This window comes from Dipodomys spectabilis, unplaced genomic scaffold (assembly GCF_019054845.1).
Source record: "Dipodomys spectabilis isolate Male_0828 unplaced genomic scaffold, ASM1905484v1 ptg000019l, whole genome shotgun sequence".
NCBI lineage: Eukaryota > Metazoa > Chordata > Mammalia > Rodentia > Heteromyidae > Dipodomys > Dipodomys spectabilis.
In genome coordinates, this window is record NW_024870696.1 from 8,140,132 (window position 1) to 8,166,524 (window position 26,393).

Here is a 26,393-nt window from a genome sequence, read left to right on the forward strand (position 1 = left end):
ATGGAACCAATCCAGATGCCCCTCAGTAGAATGGATCAAGAAAATGCAGCATATATATATATATATATATATATATATATAATGGAATTATATATATAATGGAATTATATATATAATTGAATTATATATATATATATATATATATATAATGGAATTCTATGCCTCCATCAGAAGGAATGACACCACCCCATTTGTTAGGAAATGGAAAGACTTGGAAAAATTATATTAAGTAAGCTAGAAGTAATCTATACTCAAAGAATCATAGGTCCCATGATATGGATATTTCTAATTTTCTCATGGAATTCAAGGAATTATTTGGATAGATTTAAGTACATGATTGTTAGTAACTTGGGGTCAGACAATTCTAAATACCTTATATCTCCCCTTAAAGATGGGAATGATAGCTAGATGCACTTTTAGAAACTTTAAAATAATGTACTGAAAAGTAATAATGCACATTTGCTTTCTAGAATAAAGCCTAACTAGTTCACAGTCCATTTTTATTCATCTAGATGCTAGACAGACTTCATCTTTTCTTGTTTATTATTTAGTTCATCCAACAATCAGTCATGTAGACCAAGTTATTTAGAAAGGGTCCTTGGGTTGCTAGGTGATAAATACCTCCCTGTTTAGAGTCTCCAGTATATATTATTCATTACATTTTGACAACTTTACTGGGCGATAATTCATTATTTTGAAGTATACCCTTCATGATTTTTAGTATAGTCAGAGAGCTTTTCAATCATTGCCACCATCTAGTTTTTGAACATTCCTTCACAAAGAAAAGCCCATAATCATTAGCAGACAGAAGACACTTTCCATTTTCCCCATCTCCAAGCCTCTGGCATACACGAATCTACTTTATAGATTTATCTTTTCTGGCCATTTCTTCCAAATACAAAAATACAATATATTATCTAGCATGTTTCATATCTAGCATGTTTCATAGGTTTATCCATATTGTAGCATGAATCAGTTCTTTTGTTGTTTGTTTTGGTGGTGGTGGTAGTGGTTGTACTGAAGACCAGACTCATGATTTCTAAAAATCATTCCATCATTGAGCCAGATTGCTGGTTCTTTTGCTTTTAGTTTTCCTTTTTTTTTATACATATGGTGTCCTGCTAACTTTGCCAAGGCCAATTGTTACATGTTGATCCTCTTTCCATCTCCCAAGTAACTGGGAGATTACAAGTACAAGCCATCACACTCAAGTTTAACTGTCCAAATAACATTGTTTGGATATGTCACATTTTCTTCATGTATCTCTCAGTGGATAGACATTCTAGTGTTTTGACCTCTGGTTATGGTGACTATTGCAAATATGAACATGTATAGCTATATTTTTATTTGATTGTCATTATCAAGTCTTTTGGACTTCTATTTAGGAATATAATTTTTGAGTACTTTATGCTCTTTGAACATTTAAATAAATTGCCCAGCTGTTTTCTAACTTTGTTGTACCAGTTTATAATCCTAGTAGCAAAATATATGAGAGTTGCATTTTTTCACATTCTGTCAACAATTGTTATCTTCTGTTTCATTTTATCCTTCCTAGTAGGTATGAACTGTATTTCATTGTGGTCTTGATTTTCATCTTTTAGTGTGCTTATTAGCCACTTGTATATCTTTTTGCAGAAATAGCTACTAAATAACTTGCCTGTTTTAATTTAAATTTTCAAGAATTAAATTTGTAATTAAGTTGTAAGAAGTCTTTTTACATTCTGTATAGAATACCCTTATCAAGCCAGGCACCAGTGGCTCACATCTACAATCTTACTCTGGAGTCCGAAATCTGAGTTCAATTCAAAGCCAACTGAGGCAAGAAAGTCTATGAAACTCATATCTCTCATTAACCACTAAAAAGCCAGAAGTGGAACTGTGGCTTAAGTGGTAGAGCCTCATGCAAAAATGCTCAAGATCAGCACCCAGGACCTTAGTTCAAGACTTAGAGGATCAGCAGACACACCACACACACACACACACACACACACACACACACACACACACACACCTTATCAGATATATGATTTACAAATATTTTTCCCTTTTGTGGATTTTCTTGTCAAAGTTTGTTATATTTTACTCTGAAGCTTCCTAGAAATAGTGTAGCCTTTTCAAAAGCCAGAAGAGCATCATGAAATAAATTTAAAAATCCATTAATGTCTTTTCAAGGCAAATATTCGATGGACATACCTAACAAATTATGTACACGTATAAGGTATTTATTATCTAATTGAGAAACCTAGAAAAAAAGCACTTTAAGAATTCTTGATTGCTAATACATTATCAAAGAGTTGAAATATAGAAGAGGATTTCTACTTTCACTCTCCTTCAACTTTACTATGAAATAAGGAATACACAGTACCAGGCTCAGAAAATTCATTCTGGAGTACGAAGGGGGAAACTCAACAACCTTCTCTCTAATTATACAGTTGGAACTAGTCGATATCCTCTTCCAAAGCAGTCAGACATTCTTTTCCATTCATTTATACTTGAGTCAGTTCTTCATGAAGGCCAAGGACTGTGGAACACACTTAGCACACACAAGGAAGTATTATTAAGACCCAGATGAAGGGGCATGTAGACATGTGAAACATCTGCTTCAGTGTTTTAGCCCTTGAATTAGGCAATGAAATACAGGAAAGAACACAGCAGGTAAATGTTAGTAAAGATCTGATTCCACGTGTCTTGAAATACCTAAAATGGACGTTGGGCTCATCGAAACTCCACCATATATTTAGGAAACACTTTACATTAATTCTACAAGTATATTTTCATGGTATAAGAGATACACAGCAAACAGCTCATGAGTTGTTTGAGTGGATCACTGCAAAGAGAGATCGCTGCAATGCTATGTTATACAGCAGAGGTCCACAGAACAAGGATCTTACCTTGATCACTGATGGATGCCACCTGCCTAGACCATTGCCTGGAGCACAGCAGGTACTGGGCACAGCTAGGCTTCTCCATTGAGAATGATGGAAAGAGCTACCTTGCCAAGCAGGTCAGCAGATGGTCAGGAGGGAGATCAAAGTAGCCATCTCTAATAGATTTTGGTTGTAGATAAGCCTTACTTTCAGTCAGATTTTTAAAGAAGCAGACCCTGAGCAAAGACTCAGTGAAAGTGATTCATTAAAGACATAACCTCAGAGAAACTGGCAACTGAGGGAAGTATTGAAAAAAACTAAATCAGAATAAATAAATGTGTATGTATGTATATGTGTGTATATATGTACTATATAACATATATTATATAATGGAATATATACATATATTTAATGAAAACAAACACCAAAGAGGTGCAGTATGTTACTATTATTAATCCTGTTAAGAAATAGAACTCCAGGAAATGGAAACAAGAGGGTTTTTTTCCTTTGTTCTTGTCTTCTCTCTCTGTCTCTGTCTCTCTCTCTGTCTCTCTCTGTCTCTCTCTGTCTCTCTGTCTGTCTCTCTGTCTCTCTCTGTCTCTCTGTCTGTCTCTCTGTCTCTCTGTCTGTCTCTCTGTCTGTCTCTCTGTCTCTCTGTCTGTCTCTCTGTCTGTCTCTCTGTCTCTCTGTCTGTCTGTCTCTCTCTCTCTCTCTCTCTCTCTCTCTCTCTCTCTCTCTCTCTCTCTCTCTCTCTTTTTGCTAGTCCTGGGACTTGAACTCGGTGCCTGGGCAATGTTCCTAAGTTTCTTTTGCTCAAGGCTAGCACTCTACCACTTGAGCAACAATGCCACTTCCAGCTTTTTTTGCTTATGTGGTACTGAGGAATCAAACTCAGGGTTTCATGCACGCAAAGCAAGCACTCTACCACTAAGCCATATTCCTAGTCCTTCTTTTCTTTTTGTCTTGTTTGTTCACTTATCTGTCTTTGGATGGGTAAAAGGGGCACAGAAATGGAGGGACAAAGGATGAACTCTAGACACTATACTCACTAGACACTATGTTAAAAATGAACTATACAAAAACAAAGAAGGAGGCAACAATGCTCGATAGGAAATGTACTCATTACCTTGCTCATGTAACTGTAACCCCTCTGTACAGTATTTTTACAATAAAAAACATACAAAATGAAAATGAACTAAACGATTTGTGGGTAGGGAGGGGAGGAGAAAACTGGGAGAGAGCAAATGAAGGGGTAACATTGTTCAAAAAGAAATATACTCTTTATCTGACTTATGTAAGGGTAACCAATCTGTACATCACCTTTACGGTAACAATTAGAAAAATTAAAAAAGAATTAGAAGCTCAAAAGCATGAAGGCGAGGCCACAATGCCTTTGGCTATATGTGCTGTACCACCCAAACTCCCGCTCCTTCTTCTAGAGTAGGGAACAGTCTCCAGATTTGCAAGATAATAACAATATCAACATATCAACACAACTATCTAAATTTATTCCTTCCCCAAACTAGTCTAACATGGATGATATGACAAAATTCCAGAAACTGTTAACTGAAATAACAATGTCAGCATTGGATGTATTTTAGATTTATGCCAGGGGCCCATGGGGAGATAAAATCATCTCCATGGATCCCAAACCATGTTTAAAATAGACCCAATAGGTTGAGAAAATTAAATCATGACTTAAATGGTGTAAGATAATGAAAAGCATGCTCTCAAAAATCAAGTGAGAAGAAGTCTGAGAAGAAGTAAGTGCAAGTAATTATAATATCAATTTGAGTATGCTAAATAAGATAGGAAATAAATTCTGGGTGGGCTATACTAAAAGCTGCACAATGCCAATATAATTGATTCCATTGAACTAACAGTACACTTGAAAATGTTTAAAAAATAAAAAGAAATATGTAGCGTGGGAGTTTGGAGTTGTGAGAAGCAACCTCTGGTTAGGGAATCTATGAAAAATTCATGGAAGGCACTACTAAATATCCCCATGCTGCTGATCACAAACATGGTATATAACATGTGAACACTGTTATATATTACAGACTGTGGTAGACAATTTGCTCCAGGGAAGTTAGAATGAACTTGTGACTTTGAAATTATGTAATCATTTAATCACAATCAAAAAAAAAAGAACCTCGGGGAAGGGAGGGAGGGAGGGGATGGTAGGGGGAAAACAATGGAGGGGGGTAACAATGTTCAAGAGGAAGTGTACTCATTACCTCACTCATGTAACTGTAACCCTCTGTATAGTAGCTTTACAATAAAATAAAATTAAAAAAAAAAAAGAAAAATTCATGGAAGGAAAGAGTTAATATTTGAGCTGAAATTTAGACAACAGAGAATCAGTTCGACTTTGGTAGCCGAAATAGGCAAATATTTCAGTGTAAGAACCATCTGGGAAAATGCCCAGAGGCAGATACAATGTGGCTATAGCCATGGGCTGCTGGGTATTTCAGTCTAGGAGCACAAACTGCATAGAATTACAGCAATTACACAGGCAGAACAACAGCTGTGCATAATCCCCCACCCACTCAACTGACTCCAACAAAAGTCTCAGAGCTCAAGATTCAGTCCATCCTGAAAGTGGCATGGGTTCATTTATAAGCATCATGGAGATAAGGGAAGTATTAAGAGGGCATCCCTGGAAATAGCACCAATGAGAATGAGCAAAAGCAAGCAAGAGTAAGGACAGCACACACCGGAAACACTGCAGAGCAGGAGTGTCTGTGTACCTGGAATATCCATTTACCTATATGTTAGGAGAGTGCAGAACTATCATTGTTCTGTTGTTTCTTCAGTACATATCTTATTGTTACAGCATTTGTTTTTATTAAAACTTGAAAGCTCGTAATTCATGCCTGTAATTGTAGCTACTCAGGGTGCTGGGATATGAAGATCGTGGTTCAAAGCTAGCCAGGGCAGACTCTTATCTCCAATTAACCACCAGAAAACCGGAAATGGTGCTGTGGCTCAAGTGGCAGAGTGCTAGTCTTGAGCTGAAGAGCTGAGGGACAGCACCAGGCCCAGAGTTCAAGACCTATGACTGACAAAAAATAAAATAAAATAAAATAAATAAATAAAACAAAAAAACTTGAAAGCTGCTGGGTGCTGAGTGATTCATGCCTATAATCCTAGCTACTTCCGGAGGCTGAAATCTAAGGATCACAGTTCCAAGTAGCCCAAGCAGGAAAGTCTGTGAGACTCTTACCTACAATTAACCTACCAAAAAACTGGAAGTAGAGCTGTGGCTCAAATCATCAAGTGCCAGCCGTGAGCATAAAAGCTCAGGGACAGCACCCAGGCTCTGAGTTCAAACCTTAGCACAAGTGTGTGTGTGCGCGCACACACACACACACACCTTGAAAGTTCATCCTATTCCCACCAAAAAGCAAGTTAAATAATTCTTCCCAGCACCTGCTGAGGTGCTTTCTAGACAAGGATGCCTGGAGGGTGTGTGACCTTCAATATGCTCCCTTCCTTTCATACATACCCCTTGTTCCTTCTAGGTGGGCATCTATTCCAGTAACTTCATTCCATGGACCTGTGTGTTAGGATGGGGATTCTTACCAACACAGAGCAAGGAATTATAGTGATATAATGAGTTTGGAACCATGTTAATTACCTTTGCATGTTAATTACCAAATGTCTGACAGACACAGACAGACACAGAGACAGAGACAGGATTTACTTTAGATAATAGTTTCAGAGTATTCATTCCCTAGTCACCTTGGCTTTGTGTTACTGGGCCCATTATGAAACAGCATTATGGCAGTAGGAGCATAGAAGCTCAAGTGGTAGAGCACTAGCCTTGAAAATAAATAAATATAATAAAAAGCTTTGTGACAATGCCAAGGTCAAGCCCCAGGACTGGCTTTTAGCTTGCCAAACACCTCCAGTGACATCCTAAGCCTCACCCCCTAACTTTCACCAGCCCTCAATTGTATTATGAATCCCTGGATTCATTAGGTCAGGGCCCTATTATAGGATAGTCTGGTGCCATCACAGATACACTCAGACTTGTGCTTTACTAAACTCAGAGGCATTTTGGAATCCAGTCAACTTGACAATGAAGGACCCTGAGGGCCATATATTCTAGGCAGTTCCAGAAAGCTGTTTATTCAGCCTTTTGGTATTGAATACTACTTACATTATTTGTGCTTCTGGGTATGCCATGGTGTATTGCTCGTCAGAGAAAGGTAGGAGGTATAGGAAACCCTGTTTTCAATCCTGTTTGGCAGGGAAAATATAATGAAAAATTCCACAGTACTTCTTTCTTTTTCAATGACAACTCCATCGAAAACATCGTATTTTTATAAGATGGAAACTTCAAGCAACATAAGAAAAATACCTCAAGCATAATTTGCCTCTTTTCTGCATTTCACTGAAGTTTAAAAAAATATCCTTCTTTTCTGATTCTGCTGATGCTTTGTAGCATTGTTAATAAGTCACTTGGTTTTCCTCAGAAGATTATTGATGACTTCTTCTCACCAATCAACACTCTTCTTCCTGAATCTATGAAAGATTTAGAAGGAAAGAGATTTTTAGATTTTTGTGTCCTACATTTTTTCATGTCCCTATCATCTCTCAGGAAGTATGACTTCTTAAATAAAATAAATTACTTGTTGTATATGTGCATAAGATTATAGAGCTGTGCATAACAGGGAGACTTTCTGGGTTACATAGTACTGGAGCTGGAAAACTCCTCCAAGAGGAGATGTCTGTATTGATGCAAGAATGTTCTCCCAAGACAGCCTTAAATGAAAGACCTGAGACCCATCTCACCCCACCTTAGTTTCTCATGCCTCAACTTTTGATGAGACTGAGAATAGGATTGAAAAATAGAAAGTTTGCACACATTTAGGAAGGGTAAGCCCAAGGTCCTTGGGGAAAAAAAATAAAGAAAAGTTTTAAATCCTCAGTTAACACGATAACATTTTGATTCTTGTATTGTCACAGAATTCTCCCAAACTCTTTTGCCCTAAGAACAGAAGCTTTGACATAGATGCCATCTACAGTGTGATTGACGATGCCAAGCAGTATGTGTACATTGCAGTCATGGACTACCTGCCCATCTCCAGCACGAGTACCAAAAGGTCAGTGATTTGCCAACATCTAGTTAGAACTCAGGCTCGCAATCCAGGAACTAAACTAGGTTCCACAGTAGAGACTAGTGTTATTGGCTTCTTCAGAAAGAGAAAACCCAGTGTGCCTGGGCTGTGTGTGCATTTTCAATTTACTCACCATGCATCTCCTCCAGGAATCCAGTGTAAGGGCTAAGGGTCTCACCCTGCACATTACTCAGCAGTTTACCTTATAGATATGAGAGCAATATCAAAGCAAAGGATGGTAGTTCTTACTTTAGAAATTATTTGAAAGTTGCTGAGCACCCATGGCTTATGCCTGCAATGCTAGCTACTCAGGTGTCTGAGATCTGAGGATCATGCTTCAAAGCCAGCCTGTGCAGGAAAGTCTGTGAGAATCTTATCTCCAATTAACTGACAAAAAAAAAGTTAAAAGTGGAACTGTGGCCCAAGTGATATAGGGCTCACCTTGAGCACGAAAGCTCAGGGACAGGCAAGCCCAGGACTGGCAAACAATAATAATAATAATAATAATAATAAATGAAAATAAAATACAAAATAAGATGGGGGACTCAAGGATGAAGGGGGAAGAGTAAGCAAATGCAGTAATTGTATTCAATGTATACTATGAACAAAATGAACTATGTAGCCGGGCGCCGGTGGCTCACATCTGTAATCCCAACTACTCAAGAGGCTGTGATCTGAGGATCGCAGTTCAAAGCCAGCCCAGGCAGGAAAGTCTGTGAGACTCTTATTTCCAATAAGCCACCAGAAAACCGGAAGTGGCACTGTGGATCAAGTGGTAGAAAGCTAGCCTTAAGCTGAAGAGCTGAGGGACAGTGCCCAAACCCAGAGTTCAAGCCGCTCCATGACCAACCAAAAAAAAAAAAAAATGAACTATATAACTTGTGGGTAGGGATGTGAGAGGGAAAATAGGGGAAGATAAAGAAAGGATTGACATTGTCACGAAGCATTATACTCATACCCTAACTTATGGAATTGTAATCCCTTTGTATAACTACTTAGTAATAATAATAATAAATACAAAATAACATAAAGTCAAATAAAAAAAAATAAAAGTCTAACTAGTAGAAAGTTTGCCCTGATTTGGATACCTAGATCTGCCAAACAGACTGATTCATAAAATCCAAAAAGTTATTATTCAAATATTTCTTAGTAAGGAAAAGTTGAACAAATGCAGCAGTGGTATTCAGAGGATATTGAAAATGAACTCTACAACATGTGGATGGGGATGGGAGGGGAAAACTAGGAGAGAATGAGGGAAAGGATGACATTGTTCAAAAACAAATGTACTCATTACCTGACTTACAAAATAGTAGCCCCTCTGTTCACCTTTATAATAACACTTAAGAAAACTTAAACAACAAAAAAACTAAGTTGGCAATGCAATTAAAAGATGTTTTGCTATACCTTTATCATTTAAATTGTTTTATCCTTTGGCATATATTTTTCAAAAATTAGATTTTTATTTCTTGTATCAGTTTTAAGCTCATAGAAAAATTGAACAAATTTAGTGTGTGTGTGTGTGTGTGTGTGTGTGTGTGTGTGTGTGTTTTCCTCTCTCAGTTTCCCTATTAACAGTCCTTAGTATACTGCATTAGTGAACAGTTGGTAAACTAATGTTGATAGATTTGTGAGATTTGAGTACTGATCAATTTTTTAAAATAATCAAGCCAGGAAATGTTTTCAGAATGGACATTAATGAGAGAATAACCGAAGACCTTCTTGATTCTAAAAAATATAACTTCAAAGTAACCATTTACAGAAGCCAGCTGATTAAATCTGCTGTATGTTGCTTGAAAAGTTCTCATGTTGCCAGCCCCACATATACATACTAGATAGCTTCTTTATGCAAATGTATGTGACATTACAAAAAGACGTGACATTCCTCTCAGAAAATAATCCCTCTAAGTGACTGTGGGAAAGTACTGTAAATTGCAAGTGACCATCACAACGACATTCTACTTTGATTTGTTTTGGGTTTTTTTTTTTTTTTGGGGGGGGGGGGGGGTCGGGTCATGGGGCCTGAACTCTGGGCCTGAGCGCTGTCCCTCAGCTCTTCAGCTCAAGGCTAGCGCTCTACCATTTGAGCCACAGCACCACTTCCTGCTTTTTTTCTTTTTGCTTATGTGGTGCTGAGGAATCAAACCCAGGGCCTCAGGCATGCAAGGCAAGCGCTCTACCACTGAGCCACCTTCCGAGCCTGACATTTCTACTTTGAAGCATGGTGTGCCCGCAGATCTGTTGTGATTTTTTTTCCACACTTCACATCTCTTCTGCTCCCCTTTTTTATGTCTCTCCAATTTGTTGTTTAGTTTGTTTTAGATTTAGTTTTAGACTTTAGCTTCACTTTGGGGAGGCATTGAACCATCATAGGTTTTGTCTGATTTTTCTGTGATTAGGGAGGATAATGGGACATATTCACATTTATAAGATTGGCCAAGGTGACAGTGGTTAAGATGAACAAAATTTTGTTCTGTGAACAAAATTATTTTTTCCCTGCTCACAAAGGGATCTGAAATACCCTAGAAATATGAACACAAAAAGAATGCCTCAAAAACTGGAGACATACCTAAAATTTGCATCTTGGTTATTAATGTACCATTTAAGATGTCATCCAAAGATTACTTCTTTTATTGCATTTTTCAAATTCCAAACCTATACTCTCAGTTTTCTAAGCAAAAAGTCACCAGAGGAAAATATCAGTTCGAGCATCCAGGTTATAATTTGATTCTTTTCAACCATATAAATGAAATTTTTTGAAAAAGAAAATTGACACTCATGTTTACATAGTCCTGGAAAAACAATTTCAGGGGTAAATTCAACTTTAATGAACTTCAAAACAAATAAATACTATCAAATTTTAGTGTGTTCGTGGAATTAATATCTTATAAACTTAACTTTTAGCCTACACATTACCAGATACCAAATGTAAGAGAAAGACAGGTCTGGTGGCTCACACCTGTACTCCTAGCTACTCAGGAGGCTGAGATCTGAAGACTGCAGGTTGAAGCCAGCCTAGGCAGGAAAGTCTGTGAGACTCTTAACTCCAATAACCAACTCAGAAAAAAATAGAAGTGGCACTGTGGCTCCAGTGGTAGAACTCTAGCCTTGAGTACCAAAAGGCTCAGTGACAGTGCCCAGGCCCTGAGTTCAAGCTCCAGGACTGGAAAAAAAAGTAAGAGAAAAAGAAATCATTCCTAAATTAATGACCAATTGCCTGTTTTATATATCTATATACATTTTATATTATATGTAATATATTAATATGCAATAAATAAATTTTATATAATATATGTATATATGCTATATAATCTCTACAGAATATATAAATATATATGGTGTATATGTATGATTACAAATTGTACTTTTTTAAGGTAATAGGAACTTACTGAGCAATGAATGCTAAATAAATCTTGAATTTAAAAATAAAAAACAGAAGCTTGGTTGGGACTGTAGTCTGGTGATACAGGGCTGGCCACACATACATAAAGCCCTTGGTTTCAGTCTCCCAGTACCATAGGGGAGAAAAACAAACCAAGGAAACAGAAGCCCAGTTTCACTTGTGTCTGCTTTGGCAAGCAAGCTCTTTCTTTAAGCAGTCACTTAACAATTCAGGTCTTAGTATGATTTTTTCCATGATTTTCCATCTTCAGTCATGTGCGGCGCATCTTTCAGACCAAAATGGGAACTCTGTGGAAGACTAGAGAAGACATGGCCTGGTTCATCTTTGAGCTTTGATTGTCTTCCTGTGCTTCTACTTTCCTAGGTTTCAGTTACCTACAGAGCAAATACAGTGTGAAAAACTAAATTGGAAAATTCTAGCTATAAACTATTTGTAAATTTTAAGTACCTTACTATAGTGTATTGCTATGATGTTTCTAGTTTTATTAGTTATTATCGCTTGTCTCTTATTAGGCTAATTTGTGAATTAAACTTTATCACAGATGTGTGTGTGTGTGTGTGTGTGTGTGTGTGTGTGTGTGTGTGTGTGCATACATGTAGTATTTGCTGCTATCACAGCTCTCTCTAGGTGCCCACTAAGGATGTTTGAATCCATCTTCCATGATAAAGGAGGATGGAAGAACTGTATCAATATCTTTCATTTGTGTATCAATTCCACAAATATTTACTGAGCATTTACATATTCATGTGTGATATTTATGATTAAAGCATGAAGAGGATATGCCCCCCCCCAGATCTGACTGAAAGGAGCAGAAGGACACAGAGTAGTTATTAAAACCCAGTGGTGTGAATAAGACAAAAGGTGTGTATACAGATTATTATAGCAAAAGGGAACTTACAATGCAGTGAAGAAGCTCATGGGAGGAGATTTGACCTGAATATTTTTAAATATTCATCAATTTGTCAGAAAATGGTAAGAGGAGGAATTTTCTAGGTAAAAGGCACAGCATGAGATCAGATGAAAAGAAAGCTGGCATTCCAGATCACAGAGCACAAATCTGAGTAGGGACAAAAACTAGAAAGAGGGCAGGGACCAGAAATGGGAGGGGGCTTCACTACTGGGGGATATTGTGACTTTGAGGAGCCTCTTCTGTTGTTTTCTTGAAGAAAGGTACTAGGGTTTGAGTTCAGAGCACTTGCTAGGCAGGTGCTGTACCTATGAACTACACCTCCAATTCTCTTTTACTCTGATTGTTACTGAGATCACCCATTAGTCCCTGGCTAAGTCGACCTTGATCTATCTATTTTAGGCCTTCCATTGCAGCTAGGATGAGAGTTATACTCCACCACACCCAGCATCTCACTGAGAGGGAGTACTACAGACTTTTCTGCCTCGGTTGGTCTCAAACCACAATCCTATAGTCCTCAGCCTCCCACAAAGCTAGAATAACACCCAGCTATGTACTGAGAAGGCAAGAATGTAGTTGAGGCACAGGATTAAGGACACAGGGAGGCGATTGAAGAGTTTGAAGTTGTAAAAGAAACTGTTGGCCTGGTTCCAGGTGCCCTGTCCAGAGGTGAGAGGTTGAGGTGCTGTGGAGAGATGATGTGAAAAAAAAAAAATAGTTTGAGAATAAGGAGTATGGGATATCTCAGATAACCAGAGCAGAAGTTCGTATAGGGTGCTGTTATCCAAGAAGATAGATTGGAGTGAACAAATGGAGTCTTCATAGCTCCCAGATGGAATTCTGTCCTCCTTGAGGCCAAGGTAGTGTTGGAGGCGAGCTGGGAGGGGTGGGGGGTATGGTGGTCCCCAATGCGCTCTCGCCCACACAGCCTGCCCCCTAGGAAAGGAGACCCTCTAGTAGGTAAGACCAGATCTCACAGGAGAATTTGATTTCTTGGTACCTAACCCTAAAATCTTACGTTTTTCCCCCCAATACCTCCTATGAAGTTGTTTCTATGTGTAGAATAAATGATCAGAGTAATAGAGATGTTTGCTGTCATTTAATAGATTTCTTTTTCAACACTATTTTCTTCAGTGTTGGAGCTATAATTCAGTTGGTAGAGTGTTAGCCAATTAACGAAAGCATCAGGTAGATGCTTTCTCAGGCAAAAGAAAAGAAAACTATTTTCTTCATTTTTGTCTGTATTGATATTACTTCTGCAGGACCTATTGGCCAGATCTGGATGGGAAGATACGAGAAGCTCTAGTTTTGCGAAGCGTGAAAGTCCGTCTCCTTATAAGTTTCTGGAAGGAAACCGATCCCCTCACCTTTAACTTCATTTCATCTCTTAAAGCTATCTGCACCGAAATAGCCAACTGCAGTTTGAAAGTTGTAAGTATTTGGCTGACTTTAAATAAGACGTGTTTATTCCATTTGCTGCCAGCGACGCATACAAGGAGCTTCTAATAAGAGCCAGGATGGCATCTTGTAGTGAAAATACTTCAAACATAGATTTTTTTTCACAGTGGCCACACACGAAACAAGGATATTAGAGCCCCAGCTTCACAGACCAGCCCTCTTCAAACACTTTTACTATTCATGTGACCTCTCCATTTTGTTTGATCAGCTTCATTCACCTATTCTGTTCTTACTGGCCAAGAGGACACTGGAACATGCACCAACACAGATTTCCAATTCCAATGCCCTCGTGTGTGCTTACTCAAGTCTGTTAGACCACATTCTCATCTGCTTCTGAATACCTTGAAGAAGGCAAGAGGTGAAATAGGTAACACCTCAGTGTGCTCACTTTCTAGCTCAGCGTTCCTCCTCCTCCCCTCAGGACATGCTATGCCCTCTGCCCATAACACTCTTGTCCATGCTTACCTGACTGGTGACCTCTAACCCTAGGTCTCAGCTTTTCCCAAGCCCTATGCATTTGACAAGTATGTGCAGAGACTTTCTGGCAGACTGTCTTCTAGATGATGGAGCTGTGTTCCTTGCAGTAGTCAGAGACACCAGATGACACAGGACCCACAATATCAGTCTTCATATAAAATTTCCAGGATGGCCCTGAGCCTTAGTATCTCAGTACAGGATATCTCAGCAGGACAGGTAATGGGTTAGGCCACACATTCTCTTAGCCTTTATTCCACCAAAAGGTAAGGTAAATTTATGAGTGTATTCGGAAGAGTAGCTTTGTCCCAAGGGAACAAATGAATAAATTTGTGGATCATCATGGTCTGAAGCTCTGGGCATCCATTCTATTCCCTTCACACATAGAGAACCCTCAACCTTTTATCTGAATAGGGAGAATGTGCCAACTTTTATGTAGTATCTGCACAGCTCTCTATTTAACTGGTTGTTATAAACTGAAGCAGCTATACCAATGTCTGTTGGTTCAGAAAGCAGTTAAGTATTAAAAGTACAACAGCAAGTCTATGATTACTTCCTCTCCTGTCTTCCAGGCCAAATTGACAAATGAGTGAAATATCCAGGATTTGAATCTGTGTACCAACTGGGTTTGAAATTTAATACTCGAGACCAGAGAAGTTGGTACAGGGAGCCAGGCAGACCCAGAAAGAGAGTCCCATGGTGTTTAGCATATTTTCATGAATAAGAAGTATTTGAGATTGCTTCATCTCAGGATGGCAATGTCCAGATAGTTAAAGGAAAAGCAAGTAAGACAAAGAGCACATGTCTACTTCACCATCTTTCCTACTGCGTAGCACCACACCTGGCACTGGAGTCACAAGGCCAGTGCTGAATGAGTAGCTGCAAGAATGAATGCCATCAAAGGAGGGAGCTAGAAAGCAATGATAAGAAAGACAAGGGAAGGAAGGAAGCAGAAGCTAGAACAATGGCTTTCCTTGGTGTGCTGATTTTCTAGGGGCTGGCGCCACCCAGTGACAGCATGTGCTCCAGACATGAACATGTCCATTCAGTGAGCTGTAGTTACACAAAGCTCATAGGACCTTGGACATGATGTGGTACATTTACTCCCATCTTTTCTTTCAGCATCCTTCAGCCAAGTCAGGATCCCTTCCCCCAGTGTCTCCAGACCCCATACCACATCTGCCCCTAAGGGCCTTACCACTGCTCCAGGTGTGAAATGTTAAATGTTCTCACTGCAGACTTGAAAGAAATTGCAAGGAAAATGCGATCTTCCATTGTAGTGATTTTGACATATTTTATTAGCTTCATCTTTGTGAACACAGATGGTCACGATTATGAATAAAACAACATTAATAGCTCATTGCTGGACATTTTACAAAACATGCATGTCTAAGTATCAAGAGAAGCCGAGGAGGGAAGACAGCTTGTGGCCCCAATATCTAGAAAGCAGATGGCTAGAGTGAGCTTTTCCAAGGCAAGAGGACAAAGGAACTTTGTGCCCAGAGTGTCTTCAGGAGCCTGGCAGAGCTTACAGATCTTGCTGGCCAAGCACCTGGGTGAGACACTTTTGTCTCTGGAAGGTGCACACACATCCCCATTCTGACAGGTTTGTGTCCTAAAGGAGTTCATGAGAGAAACTGCAGCTGGTGAGCATTTTATGTGTTAATACATATTATACGTTAATGTATTAACATATATTAACCAATCCTTTTTGAAACATCTTTGCTGTCTCTTACAACATATTAAGATGTCTAAGAATGCAAGTTAATGAGGTCTGATTTCTACTATCATGTGAATCCCCACAATAAAGCTGTTTCTCCTCTTCAGGCCTGTTGTGGACATTCTAGAGCAAAAGAGGTCTCTTTGTCACTCCATTTGGACTTAGCTTAGGATGTAATTCTTATTCCTTTACAAATCAATCTTGATGCTACAAGATTTTTTTTCAGTGGGAGGGAGGGAAAGAAGAAGAGATGGAGGGAGGGAAAGGGGAAAGAGAAAGGGAAGAGAAGGAAGGAAGGAAGGAAGGAAGGAAGGAAGGAAGGAAGGAAGGAAGGAAGGAAGGAAGGAAGGAAGGAGTCCAATATGTGGAAATATTTACAGAATGTCTAAGAAAGGTGACTGCTGGTTATGATTTTGAGTAATGACATTCTAACAATCATGTGATTTTGTGAATACCTAACTATGTCTTAAAGAGAATTTACTGGTTATTAAGTGAGTTTGAAGAGTCCAGAAATCTAGACTGAAAAAGAGAGTAGCTGAGGAAATAAGAGAACCGGGAGACATTGCCCCAAACTATGGTGATCTACCTTGGGAGACAAGATCTGCTATGCTGTGGAATGGTAGACATTGATGTGTGCAGTTGAGGGGTTTACAAAAACTCAGAAGAGAATGTTCATGACTGGAAGAGACCTTACTGATCACAAGCTCACCTGTTTCCTGTCATGGAGCACAGAGGTAGCCCAATTCTCATTCTCTCCCCAAAGCAGATTTGAACACTTAACAGTTTTGAAAGGATAAATGATGTGTTCTTTCCTAAGAATGATGCCGTTTTTTAAACTCTGAGTCTGCTTTTCTTTTACCACACAAAATTCCATCACCGCAAGACATTCTGGAAAGATTTCTACCATTTTGATAATGTTTGTTTTCCACTTTGGGGGAGACGTTCACCTTTGATGGGTGTCTCCTGTGAGCCCAGCTCTCCGCATCCCATGAGCTCATAGTCAAAGCCGTATCCAACATTTGCCAAGGAGACCCCGTAGATGCAAGCCAGTCCCGTCGTCTTTGGCCCTGGTGGAACTTTTGAGCTTTTGATGCCACAGTAAATTTGGCAGTCAAGATTCATGTTTTGATGAGACGGGTTGCAAATGGTCATGGTCTGACTCATCTTCAAGCCATGAATCGATTGAGTTGGCTTTTTTTTTCCTCTTAAAAGAGCTTGTAGACTTAGGTGTTTAAATAGAAAATATTTGTTCCTGAAGCAAAAAAAAAATCTCTTTTAACCTTTGCAAATCCCCAGTTGAATCAACTACTCATTGCTGTAATGTGTGCACCATATAAGAATATTCATTCTGTTCATTGGCATGCCTGACAGAAAGCACCCTGAGGCAGGCTCTAAATGCCAGTACACCCTGCTGAATAAGACAATGAGAATTAAACAACCTTCTGGCCCTCTCCCTGTTGAAAGAAGGAATTTTGTGTTCATTTTGTAGTGTAAGAGTGTTAATTATAGAGCCAGTTGAGCATGCTAATTTTCTTTCTTATTGCCTATATAGATTTGAGAACAAAAATAGCTTCCTCTATACAAAGTGACAAGAGTACCCTTTTAATAACTCACTATGAGATCTATTGTTGATATTTGGATAATGCATTCCTTTGTGCTCTTGAAAGGACTGAAAACATTCTCAATGCACCTGATTCTTTTTCTTTCTGTCTTACAGAAATTTTTTGATCTGGAAAGAGAGAATGCTTGCGCAACAAAAGAACAAAAGAATCACACCTTTCCTAAATTAAATCGCAACAAGTACATGGTAACAGACGGAGCAGCTTACATTGGTAGGTGACAAGACTGAAATGCTCCTCAGGGGTCACCATGCAGTAGGGTTTCAGCTCAGCTCTATAGGACCCCGCGCAGAGAAGGCAGTTCCTCAGGAGCCAAGGTTGGTGGCAGAGGCCCTGATGGTCAGGAAACCAGAAGGGCCGGGTGAAGAGCTCTGCAGCCAGATATGGTCAGTCTCATCTGCCAGGGGGTCACATAAAATGTCTTTTCACAAAGGTTTTACAGGCAAGAAACCTCCCCTGACAAGAGGATCATCACAAGAACGAGCACAGTACTTATTCTCCTGACCAAAAAGCCCACAAGGCAGCCTGGCCTGGGTGCCAGAGAGGCAAACATTGCTGTCATCCCAGACCAGAAATTACATTATCTGGCTAGCAAACCCCTCCCTGACATTTTCTAAATGCCTAACATTGGACAACTTACTTGACCTCCCAAACCTCTGTTTACTCTTCCGTAAAATGTTCTACTTCACTCAGCAAAGTTTAAATGAGACAATAAACACAAAGCACCTGGCACATTGATAATGCAGAATTATTAGCTATCATCATCATCATCATTATCATCATCATCCAGATACAGGAATCATCCTACTAGCAGAATTATTTCCTAACATATCAAATCTATTGTAATTTTCCATGATGTATACTAGTCCACTGTCACCCTTTCACTGTAACCATCCCAGGTAGAGTTGGAGTCACTACAGAAAGAAGACATATAACTCCACAGATACCAGCATGGTTATAACACTGAACAGATGAAGGGGCTTTCATAGCAGGGAAGAAAGAAAAAAAAACGTGTTTCTGGAATGAAGGCCTTCACATCAATTACTGAAATCAGTGAGCAAATAAAAAATTACCTGTACCTCAGTCCTCTAATCTCGCTACTCAGGAGGCTGAGATCTGAGGATTGCAGTACTAAGCCAGTCTTGGCAAGCTAGAAAGTCTGAGACTCTTACCTCCAATTAACCACCAAAAAGCCTAAAGTATATATGTGGCTCAGGTGGTAGAGCAGCAGCCTTGAATATAAAAGCTGAGGCACAACAGCCTGGCCCCTAATTTCGAACTCCAGTACTAGCACAGTGTTACCAATAGAGGAGGTCAGCATCTGTCACCCAAACTTTGGAGTGAGGACATGAGGTAATTCAGCCACCTAGGCATTGGGAGAAGCTACATCCAGCCACATAGCTCCTATCATGGCTAGCGGAAGAGCACCAACCTTGGCTCAGTGTGAAGATCTTTTCATTTTTACTAGTGATGACAACACTTGATTAAAATAGAGTATTGACATAATCTTAAAATGTATGCTATTCTTAAAATCTATGCCTCCTCCTCCTCCCCCTCCTCCTCTTTCTCCTCCCCCTCCTCGCCCCCTTCCACTCCTCCTCCTCCTCCTCTTCTTCTTCCTCTTCCTCTTCTTCCCTTCTTCCCCTTCTTCCCCTTCTTCCTCTTCTTTTGCCAGTCCTGGAGCTTGAACTCTGGGCCTGGGTCCTGTTCTTGAGCTTCTTTTGGTCAAGGCTAGTGCTCTACCACTTGAACCACAGCACCACTTCCAGCATTTTCTTAGTAGTTCATTAGAGATATGAGTTTCACAGACTTTTCTGCCCAGGCTGGCTTTGAACTACAATCCTCAGATCTCAGCCTGCTGAGTAGCTAGGGTTACAGGCATGAGCCACCGTCACCCAGCTTTATATGCATTTGAACAAAACAGTCATTTCTTAGAATGGAGCATAGATGTAGAATACAAATACTCAATGAACACCAAGAGAGAAAATTTCCTAGTGATTGAAGTAATCATCAGCATGTTCTGAAATCTGTTAACTCAGCACTTTGGTACTTGGTTAGAATATGGAATGAAGAAAAATCCACAACAGGGCCTTGCATGCAATTACAGTTCCATTAAGATTTCACAAAACTTACAGATGAATTCGCAAACAGTATCATTGATCTAATTTTGAATTCTCTAGAGTATGTTTTATTGAAGCTCTGAAAACCTTCTGGAAGGGACTGGGAGTATTGGAGGGCTGACAAAGAGGCAGTAGATTTCTTGAAGGTACTCAAGAGGTACTCAGAGACTCATCCATTGGCCCAGATGTGCGCTGCTGTACCTCAGCATTATGTTCCTTAGGGCACACTGTAATTCTGGCTACTGTAATTCTGGGCCTCCGTGTGTGGTTGAACTTGTAGTTTCAAAAAAGGAATAGGTGCAAGATCGTCCCATTAAAAAAATAATAATAATAATTACTAAAGCATGTATTCAGCTTGAAGCTCAGCCAGAGCATCAAGGAGTGAGAAATAGGAAAACTAGCCATATGAGTATAGCAAAGCTTTTGTAGCCTGTGATAGCTTTCCGGGCTGCTGTCCCCAAGAAGAGCCTAATTAAAGCATCTCTGAATCAGGAAAGATGCTGGATCACGGCTCCCTTCATTTCATGGAAGGAGAAAAGCAAGCCTTTTCACAGAAAGGCTTCCAATTCTTGACCTCATGTCCTCCAGCTTTCTTCTCTTCATGTTTCTCTACATATTGTCTTTCCAAAAGAGTGCTGTACAAATGCTTGAGGCAGAAATCGCAGTGTGGCTGTGAGGCCTGGCCTTAGGCTTAGGTTATGGTTCAGTGTGAGATGCACAGTAGATGCTTTTAGGTAGGATTAGAAGTGCCATGGAATAGAGGTAAGTGTAGGATATGAGTTAGACATTATTTTAAACCTTTGTTTTTGTTACTCATGCCTTGAACAGATTTCTCAGTCTTTTGGTGACAATTTCCCCATGAGTGTCCATGGTGACACATGCCCATGCTACATTGGAGGTATACATAAAAGGATCATAATCCAAGACTCACCGGAGACAAAAATGTGAAACCCTGTCTGAAAAATAATCAAGACAAGGGGATCTGAGGGTGTGGCTCGAGTGTTAAAGTGCCTGCTTGGCCAACATAAGGCCTTTAGTTCAAATCCTAGTGCCAACAAAAAAAACCCAGAATTTTCACTAGTACAATGGAGGTAGCTCATCACCATAGACGAATTGGTTATTGGCTGAGATAATGTAATAAAATTGTGCTCTGCTGTCCTGGGTGTAGTGCCAGCACTTAGCACTCTGCACATAGCAGCAGGCATGTGAGTTTAGTGTTTTCAAAACTCCATGGATGTCATCCCAGTCCACAGGAGCCATTTGCTTGCAGAATGAACAAGTGACGTTGTATGTCTGCAGTAGCCAAGCCTGTACTCACCTGGCCTCTGGACATGGCTGAGTCTGAGCACATGGGTAGAAAGGCAGCATTGACAGCATCATACACACAAAATAATAATATATAGCAGAAAAGTGCTGTTACTTATAGCTAATGTATAAATTGAATGATAACTCAAAATTCTTCCAAAGACATGTCCATCATAAAGCCACTAATGACATCATTGAGATGTTTTATCAGGGCAACAAGTAATAGATTGAGATTGCCAGCAGGGAAAAGAGAAAAAATCCTGTCTGATCACATTAAACATAAGGTCTTTATCTTCTTTGACCATGATGAAAGACAAAAGAGTCACCTTCCAATATTCCAAGTAGAAAGAGGGAGTGCACGAGGAAAAGGGAGTTGATTTGTTTGGCAATTCCAGAGGACAGATCAAGGACCAAAGGATAAAACTACAAAAGGGACAGATACTGGCTCACTGTAAAGATGACCCTTCTCACAGCAACTTTTGCCATAGTTGGCCGCAGAGCATTGGGTAACACAGGTTCTCAGCATCTTATTCAGTTAATATTTGTCTAATGAGATAGGATGTCCCAGCAGGAATAGAACAAAGCCTCCGACTTATGAAGTCTCCAGATCCCTTTATCGACCTGGCTTTTAACCAGAGAAAATAAAACTAGTCAGATCAGACCTGGCTGGTGATCATTAATAAACTAATTCATGTCAATTTTGACTTGGCTTAATATTTTCATTGAGAATAATTTTGAGGTGGTGTATGGTTAGATAGATTAGCCATAAGACATCAGGCAAATTTATTTACCTCTTTGGGCTTATCAATTCTCATATGTAAAGTAGAGGTAAATCATAACAATAATATGACATAATGTATGGAAATGCAAGTATTGTGCTTTCTGCTATGAGAAAGCACGTTATAATAATGCTAATAAATGATAGCTCTTGTCCCCAGACAAGACTTCTTAGCATGTACCCTCATCCCTTATTGTTTCAAGACTCTAGCTACTTCTCGGTTCACAAGCTGGAATCTCCCTTGGGGTTCTGGCTCTCTCTTGTTGCATCTTTGTTGCATCTCTCCTTATTTCCTGATACATCTAACCAAGATTAGAAATGCTTCTCTCCCGTGCTCATAGCATCGTGAACATAATTGCCTTGTATTAATGCATGCTGATTGTTTTTGTAAGTGCTGTATCATTTCCCTCCTGAGCTCCCTGAAGGCGAGTTGCTTTCAATGTTATATTCTCAGCGCCTAACATAGGACCTAGTAGACTAGACTCTCAGGTAATGTGCATTAAGTGAAAGACAAAGAAGGTCAAAGAAATAAATGATACTGTACTCTCCTTAAAGAAAAGCTTTATATTGATGGAACTAACTCTATCTTAGACTATCAAAGATGACAGATTTATGTTGGAATTTTGGGTTTCCCAGCACTTTGATCTGCCTTCACCTTGAAGAGAACTATACATTAATGACACAGAGATTCTTAACCTCTTTTTTTTTTAGGGAAGAGCAGAACATCTTATTTGATCTATTTTGATTCATGAAATACAGACTGTACAGATCAAATGAGCTCTGTAATATAAACCTATTTGCTTACATTTTAAAATATGAGGACAAGAGACATTTACATAAAGTAATTCTCTCTAATTTAGTGAAATACATACACCTTTACTCCAGTGGAAATTTCTGATTCCACATAGTATTTTATTTGGGATCTGCCATTTTTAATATATATTTTTATTGTAAAGATACTGTACAGAGGGGTTACAGTTACATGAGTAAGGTAATGAGTACATTTCCTATCGAGCATTGTTACCCCCTCCTTTGTTTTTCCTCTACCATTCTTCCCTCCTCACTTCTGCAACTCCTCCCTCCTCCCCTCAAGGTTGTAAAGTTCATTTTCAACATAGTGTCATGTACATCTCATTGTTACAATGGGTCAACCTGTATCCTTTATTCAGCATTCTCTTCCTTTCCCCAAATTAGAAAAATGTATATACAAGATGCAGGGCACTGGGATCAAATACAGTGAAAACAGGGGTTATACCATGGGGGAAGAACATAAAAAAGAAATAAAAAAAATCATATAGTACATTATAAGTACATTAAAAAAACAACAGCAACAAAGATAAAACCCTTTTTGTCCCTATCTTGGGGTTCATTTCACTTAGCATCATCTTATATGGTCATATGTACATAGCTTTTTACCTTTTCTTCTTGTCTTAGATATATACTAGTTATTGCAAATAAGGGAAACCATGGGACCTATCATTCTTTTTTTTTTTTTTTTTTTTTTGTCGGTCGTGGGCTTGAACTCTGGGCCTGGGCGCTGTCCCTCAGCTCTTCAGCTCAAGGCGAGCGCTCTACCACTTGAGCTACAGCGCCACTTCCGGTTTTCTGGTGGTTTATTGGAGATAGGAGTCTCATGGTCTCTCCTGCCCGGGCTGGCTTTGAACCGCGATCCTCAGATCTCAGCCTCCTGAGTAGCTAGGATTACAGGAGTGAGCCACCAGCGCCCGGCTGGGACCTATCATTCTTATCCTCTTCTGGAGCAGATTCTAGTTTACTACTTGGTTGAATTGTGTTCTACAAAAATTCGTATGTTGAAGCCCTATTGTTATTACCACAGAGTGTGACCTTGTTTGGAGACAAAGTTTTACAGAGATAATCAAGCTACAATGGGGTCATTAGATAGGCACCTGTCTAATAAGACTGATGGGTTATAAGAAGGGGACATTTGGACACTGGTGTGCATAGCAGGAAGACAATATGAAAGAGGCCTGGAAAGAAAAATGGCATCCCAAAGCCGAGGACAGGGGCTTGGATCACATCTTTCCCTCAGTCCCATCACCTCCCTCAGAACTGATCTTTCAGACACCTTGACGTTGTCCAGAGCTCTGATAATAGAAATTTCTTTTGTTTCTTTGTGGTGGTAGTGGATTCTCACATCAGAGTCTGATGCTTGCTAGACAGTAGTTCTATCATTTGTGTCATGCCTCTAATCCTGAAATTTCTGTTAAGTAACCCAGTTTATAGCACTATAAACCCAGTTTATAGTACACACCTCGAATGTACACACCTAACATGAACTTGAGAACCTGACCTTTCTTGGTATCCCTGATTGCTGGGCCGTGCACTCTGATCCTGGACCTGAGGAATGACTTACGGCCGGCTCAATGAGCATTTGTATACTCCATCAGGAACTGATGAGCTTCAGCTATTGTATGTTTGTACACAGAGATTCAATGTTGTCTCTTTGAGAAGGTAATAATTGTTCACAGATTTTGAAAATGTACTCCTATATATTTTAAGTGTTGCTGTATTTATAATGTGTCTTGTGAATGTCAATAAGAAATAACATTTAACGAAGATGAGCTTCAGATCCCTTGTTTTGAGTTTCCACTTGAGCAAAGCTGAAGAAAATGCCAAAATAATATGCAAATATTAATATGCCATATGCACAGCTTGTTGGATTTTTTTTGAGTTCTCATGATAATTCAGCCTCTCTGTCGTTATTCCTGAGTGTTTATTTTATAGCTCTTAAAATAGAATTTGCTCTGTATTTCATTATCGTGAAGGTATTCCCAGCGGATCCCACCTCTTCATCGTGATTCTTTTGTTTGTTTGCAGGAAACTTTGATTGGGTCGGGAATGACTTTACCCAGAATGCTGGCACGGGGCTTGTTATCAACCAGGCTGACGTGAGGAACAACAGAAGCATCATTAAGCAGCTTAAAGACGTGTTTGAAAGGGACTGGTACTCACCTTATGCCAAAACCTTACAGCCAACCAAACAGCTGAACTGCTCAAGCATGTTCAAACTCAATCTCCCCTCCCACAAGGCTGCCGCTTACAATGCGAGTGGGATCCAGCCCTGAGTGTGTGACATGGGTGGACGGAGGACAGAGCAGCTCCACAGTTTGTATTCAGCATAAAGGGCTGTGGGAGAGAAAACATTTAATGTCTCTCTTTTTTTAGGGGAACAAAAAGCACACTTATTTAAAATGAACGATATGTAATATCCAGCTAACAGTATCTTGGCATCATGTACACTACATTTAAGACTTTTGTATTTGTTACTTCTGACAGAGAATGTCAACCTGGCTTAGAAATTCATTTTCATGTTTGCATACAAATTTTAAGACTTTGATTCCTGTTCCTTCCTGGTTCGAGAACTTTTTCTGCTGACCTACCAGGTTAGTTTCTTAGGAAGCTTAGCATGAGGTGAGCTCTTTCCTTTAATATCTTTTTGAGAACTGCTGACTTAGAGAAAGGTGAGGATTTTTGCCTCAGAGAAGAGACTGATAAAACCAAGTACTTAACTTTCTAAATCATCTCCAAGATCGGTCCAGTCATCTAAGCACGAAGCTTACATCTCATGCCAGCCTTGAATACTCCTGAGAAAAGCCCTTTTTTGTTTCCTTGTTCATTGTCTTCTAATAGCAGAGATTTTATTTGGTAACATTTTCTCTCCTCACAAAATGTTCTTAGAGCATCCCTATTTCACCTTAACATTAGTTCCAAGTACAATAACATCTTTTGAAAATGTATGCATTTCTCAGAGTGGCTACAGAATGGAAATGGCAGTCTTCAATTTTCACCTTCCAGCTGAATTATTTTCCCCTAATCGAATTGGTTATTTTAAAACCACTGCCAGCAATGTGTATCTTTTCTTTCCAGCTCAGAAAAAATGAAGTGGCCACCTGCTAATATCCAGCAAGTCTGCATTTTAAGAACAAAGTAGTTTTTCACATTTTTCGTTGAGTTAATGGTATTTAATATAAAGGAAAGGTTTCTATGCATCAGTGAATTTTAATTTCTTTAGAATCATTATGCTGTTAAAAGTATGCCAGCAATGTTTATAGAGCTATTTAATATACCTTCTGCTATTTAATATACCAAATGCTTTTCAGAGAAATGCAATTTAAATACTGTGCTTAACATATTTTACTAAGAAACAGAAATATTGGATTATTGTTCTATAATGTCATTGTGTGTTGTTATTTTATATCTATATAATATATAATCCTGTATTAATAGAGACTGTTGCTACACAAGAGAGGGGTATGGCCTCTTCAGAGCCCAGAGGGTATGATCAGGATGCCCACGCCCAGTGTGGTACCTGACTCCATGGCTCAGAACACCGACCTTCACTTCTTGTTCTCGAGTTTCTATTGCTAATGTAGAGACAGTAATCTCACCTACCTCGTAAGGATGTTGTCATGGGTAGGAGATATTTATAACTTGTTTTGAAATCAAAAGAACCTATATAAATGCTAAGCATTATACTGTATAATCTTTTTCTTGAAATAATCTTTGTGGTATCCTGATAGAATTAACATCAGGTTCTCTCCCAAGAACCCAGAAAGAAAAAAAAACAAACCCACAACTTCCATTCACAGTCATGAATG

The 26,393-nt window shown here is 39.3% G+C and overlaps 1 protein-coding gene across 1 annotated transcript in view; it reads left to right on the forward strand.

The window, feature by feature from the left end:
* Positions 1-26,164, forward strand: part of Pld5 (phospholipase D family member 5) — a 342,516-nt gene extending 316,352 nt beyond the window's left edge. Inside the window, exons 7-10 of the mRNA XM_042674470.1 lie at positions 7,842-7,978; positions 13,563-13,731; positions 17,670-17,784; positions 24,613-26,164. Coding sequence (XP_042530404.1) covers positions 7,842-7,978; positions 13,563-13,731; positions 17,670-17,784; positions 24,613-24,860 — 669 coding nt within the window. The 3' untranslated portion in view covers positions 24,861-26,164. The remainder of the gene's footprint in view (positions 1-7,841; positions 7,979-13,562; positions 13,732-17,669; positions 17,785-24,612) is intronic.
* Positions 26,165-26,393: the final 229 nt, after the last annotated feature.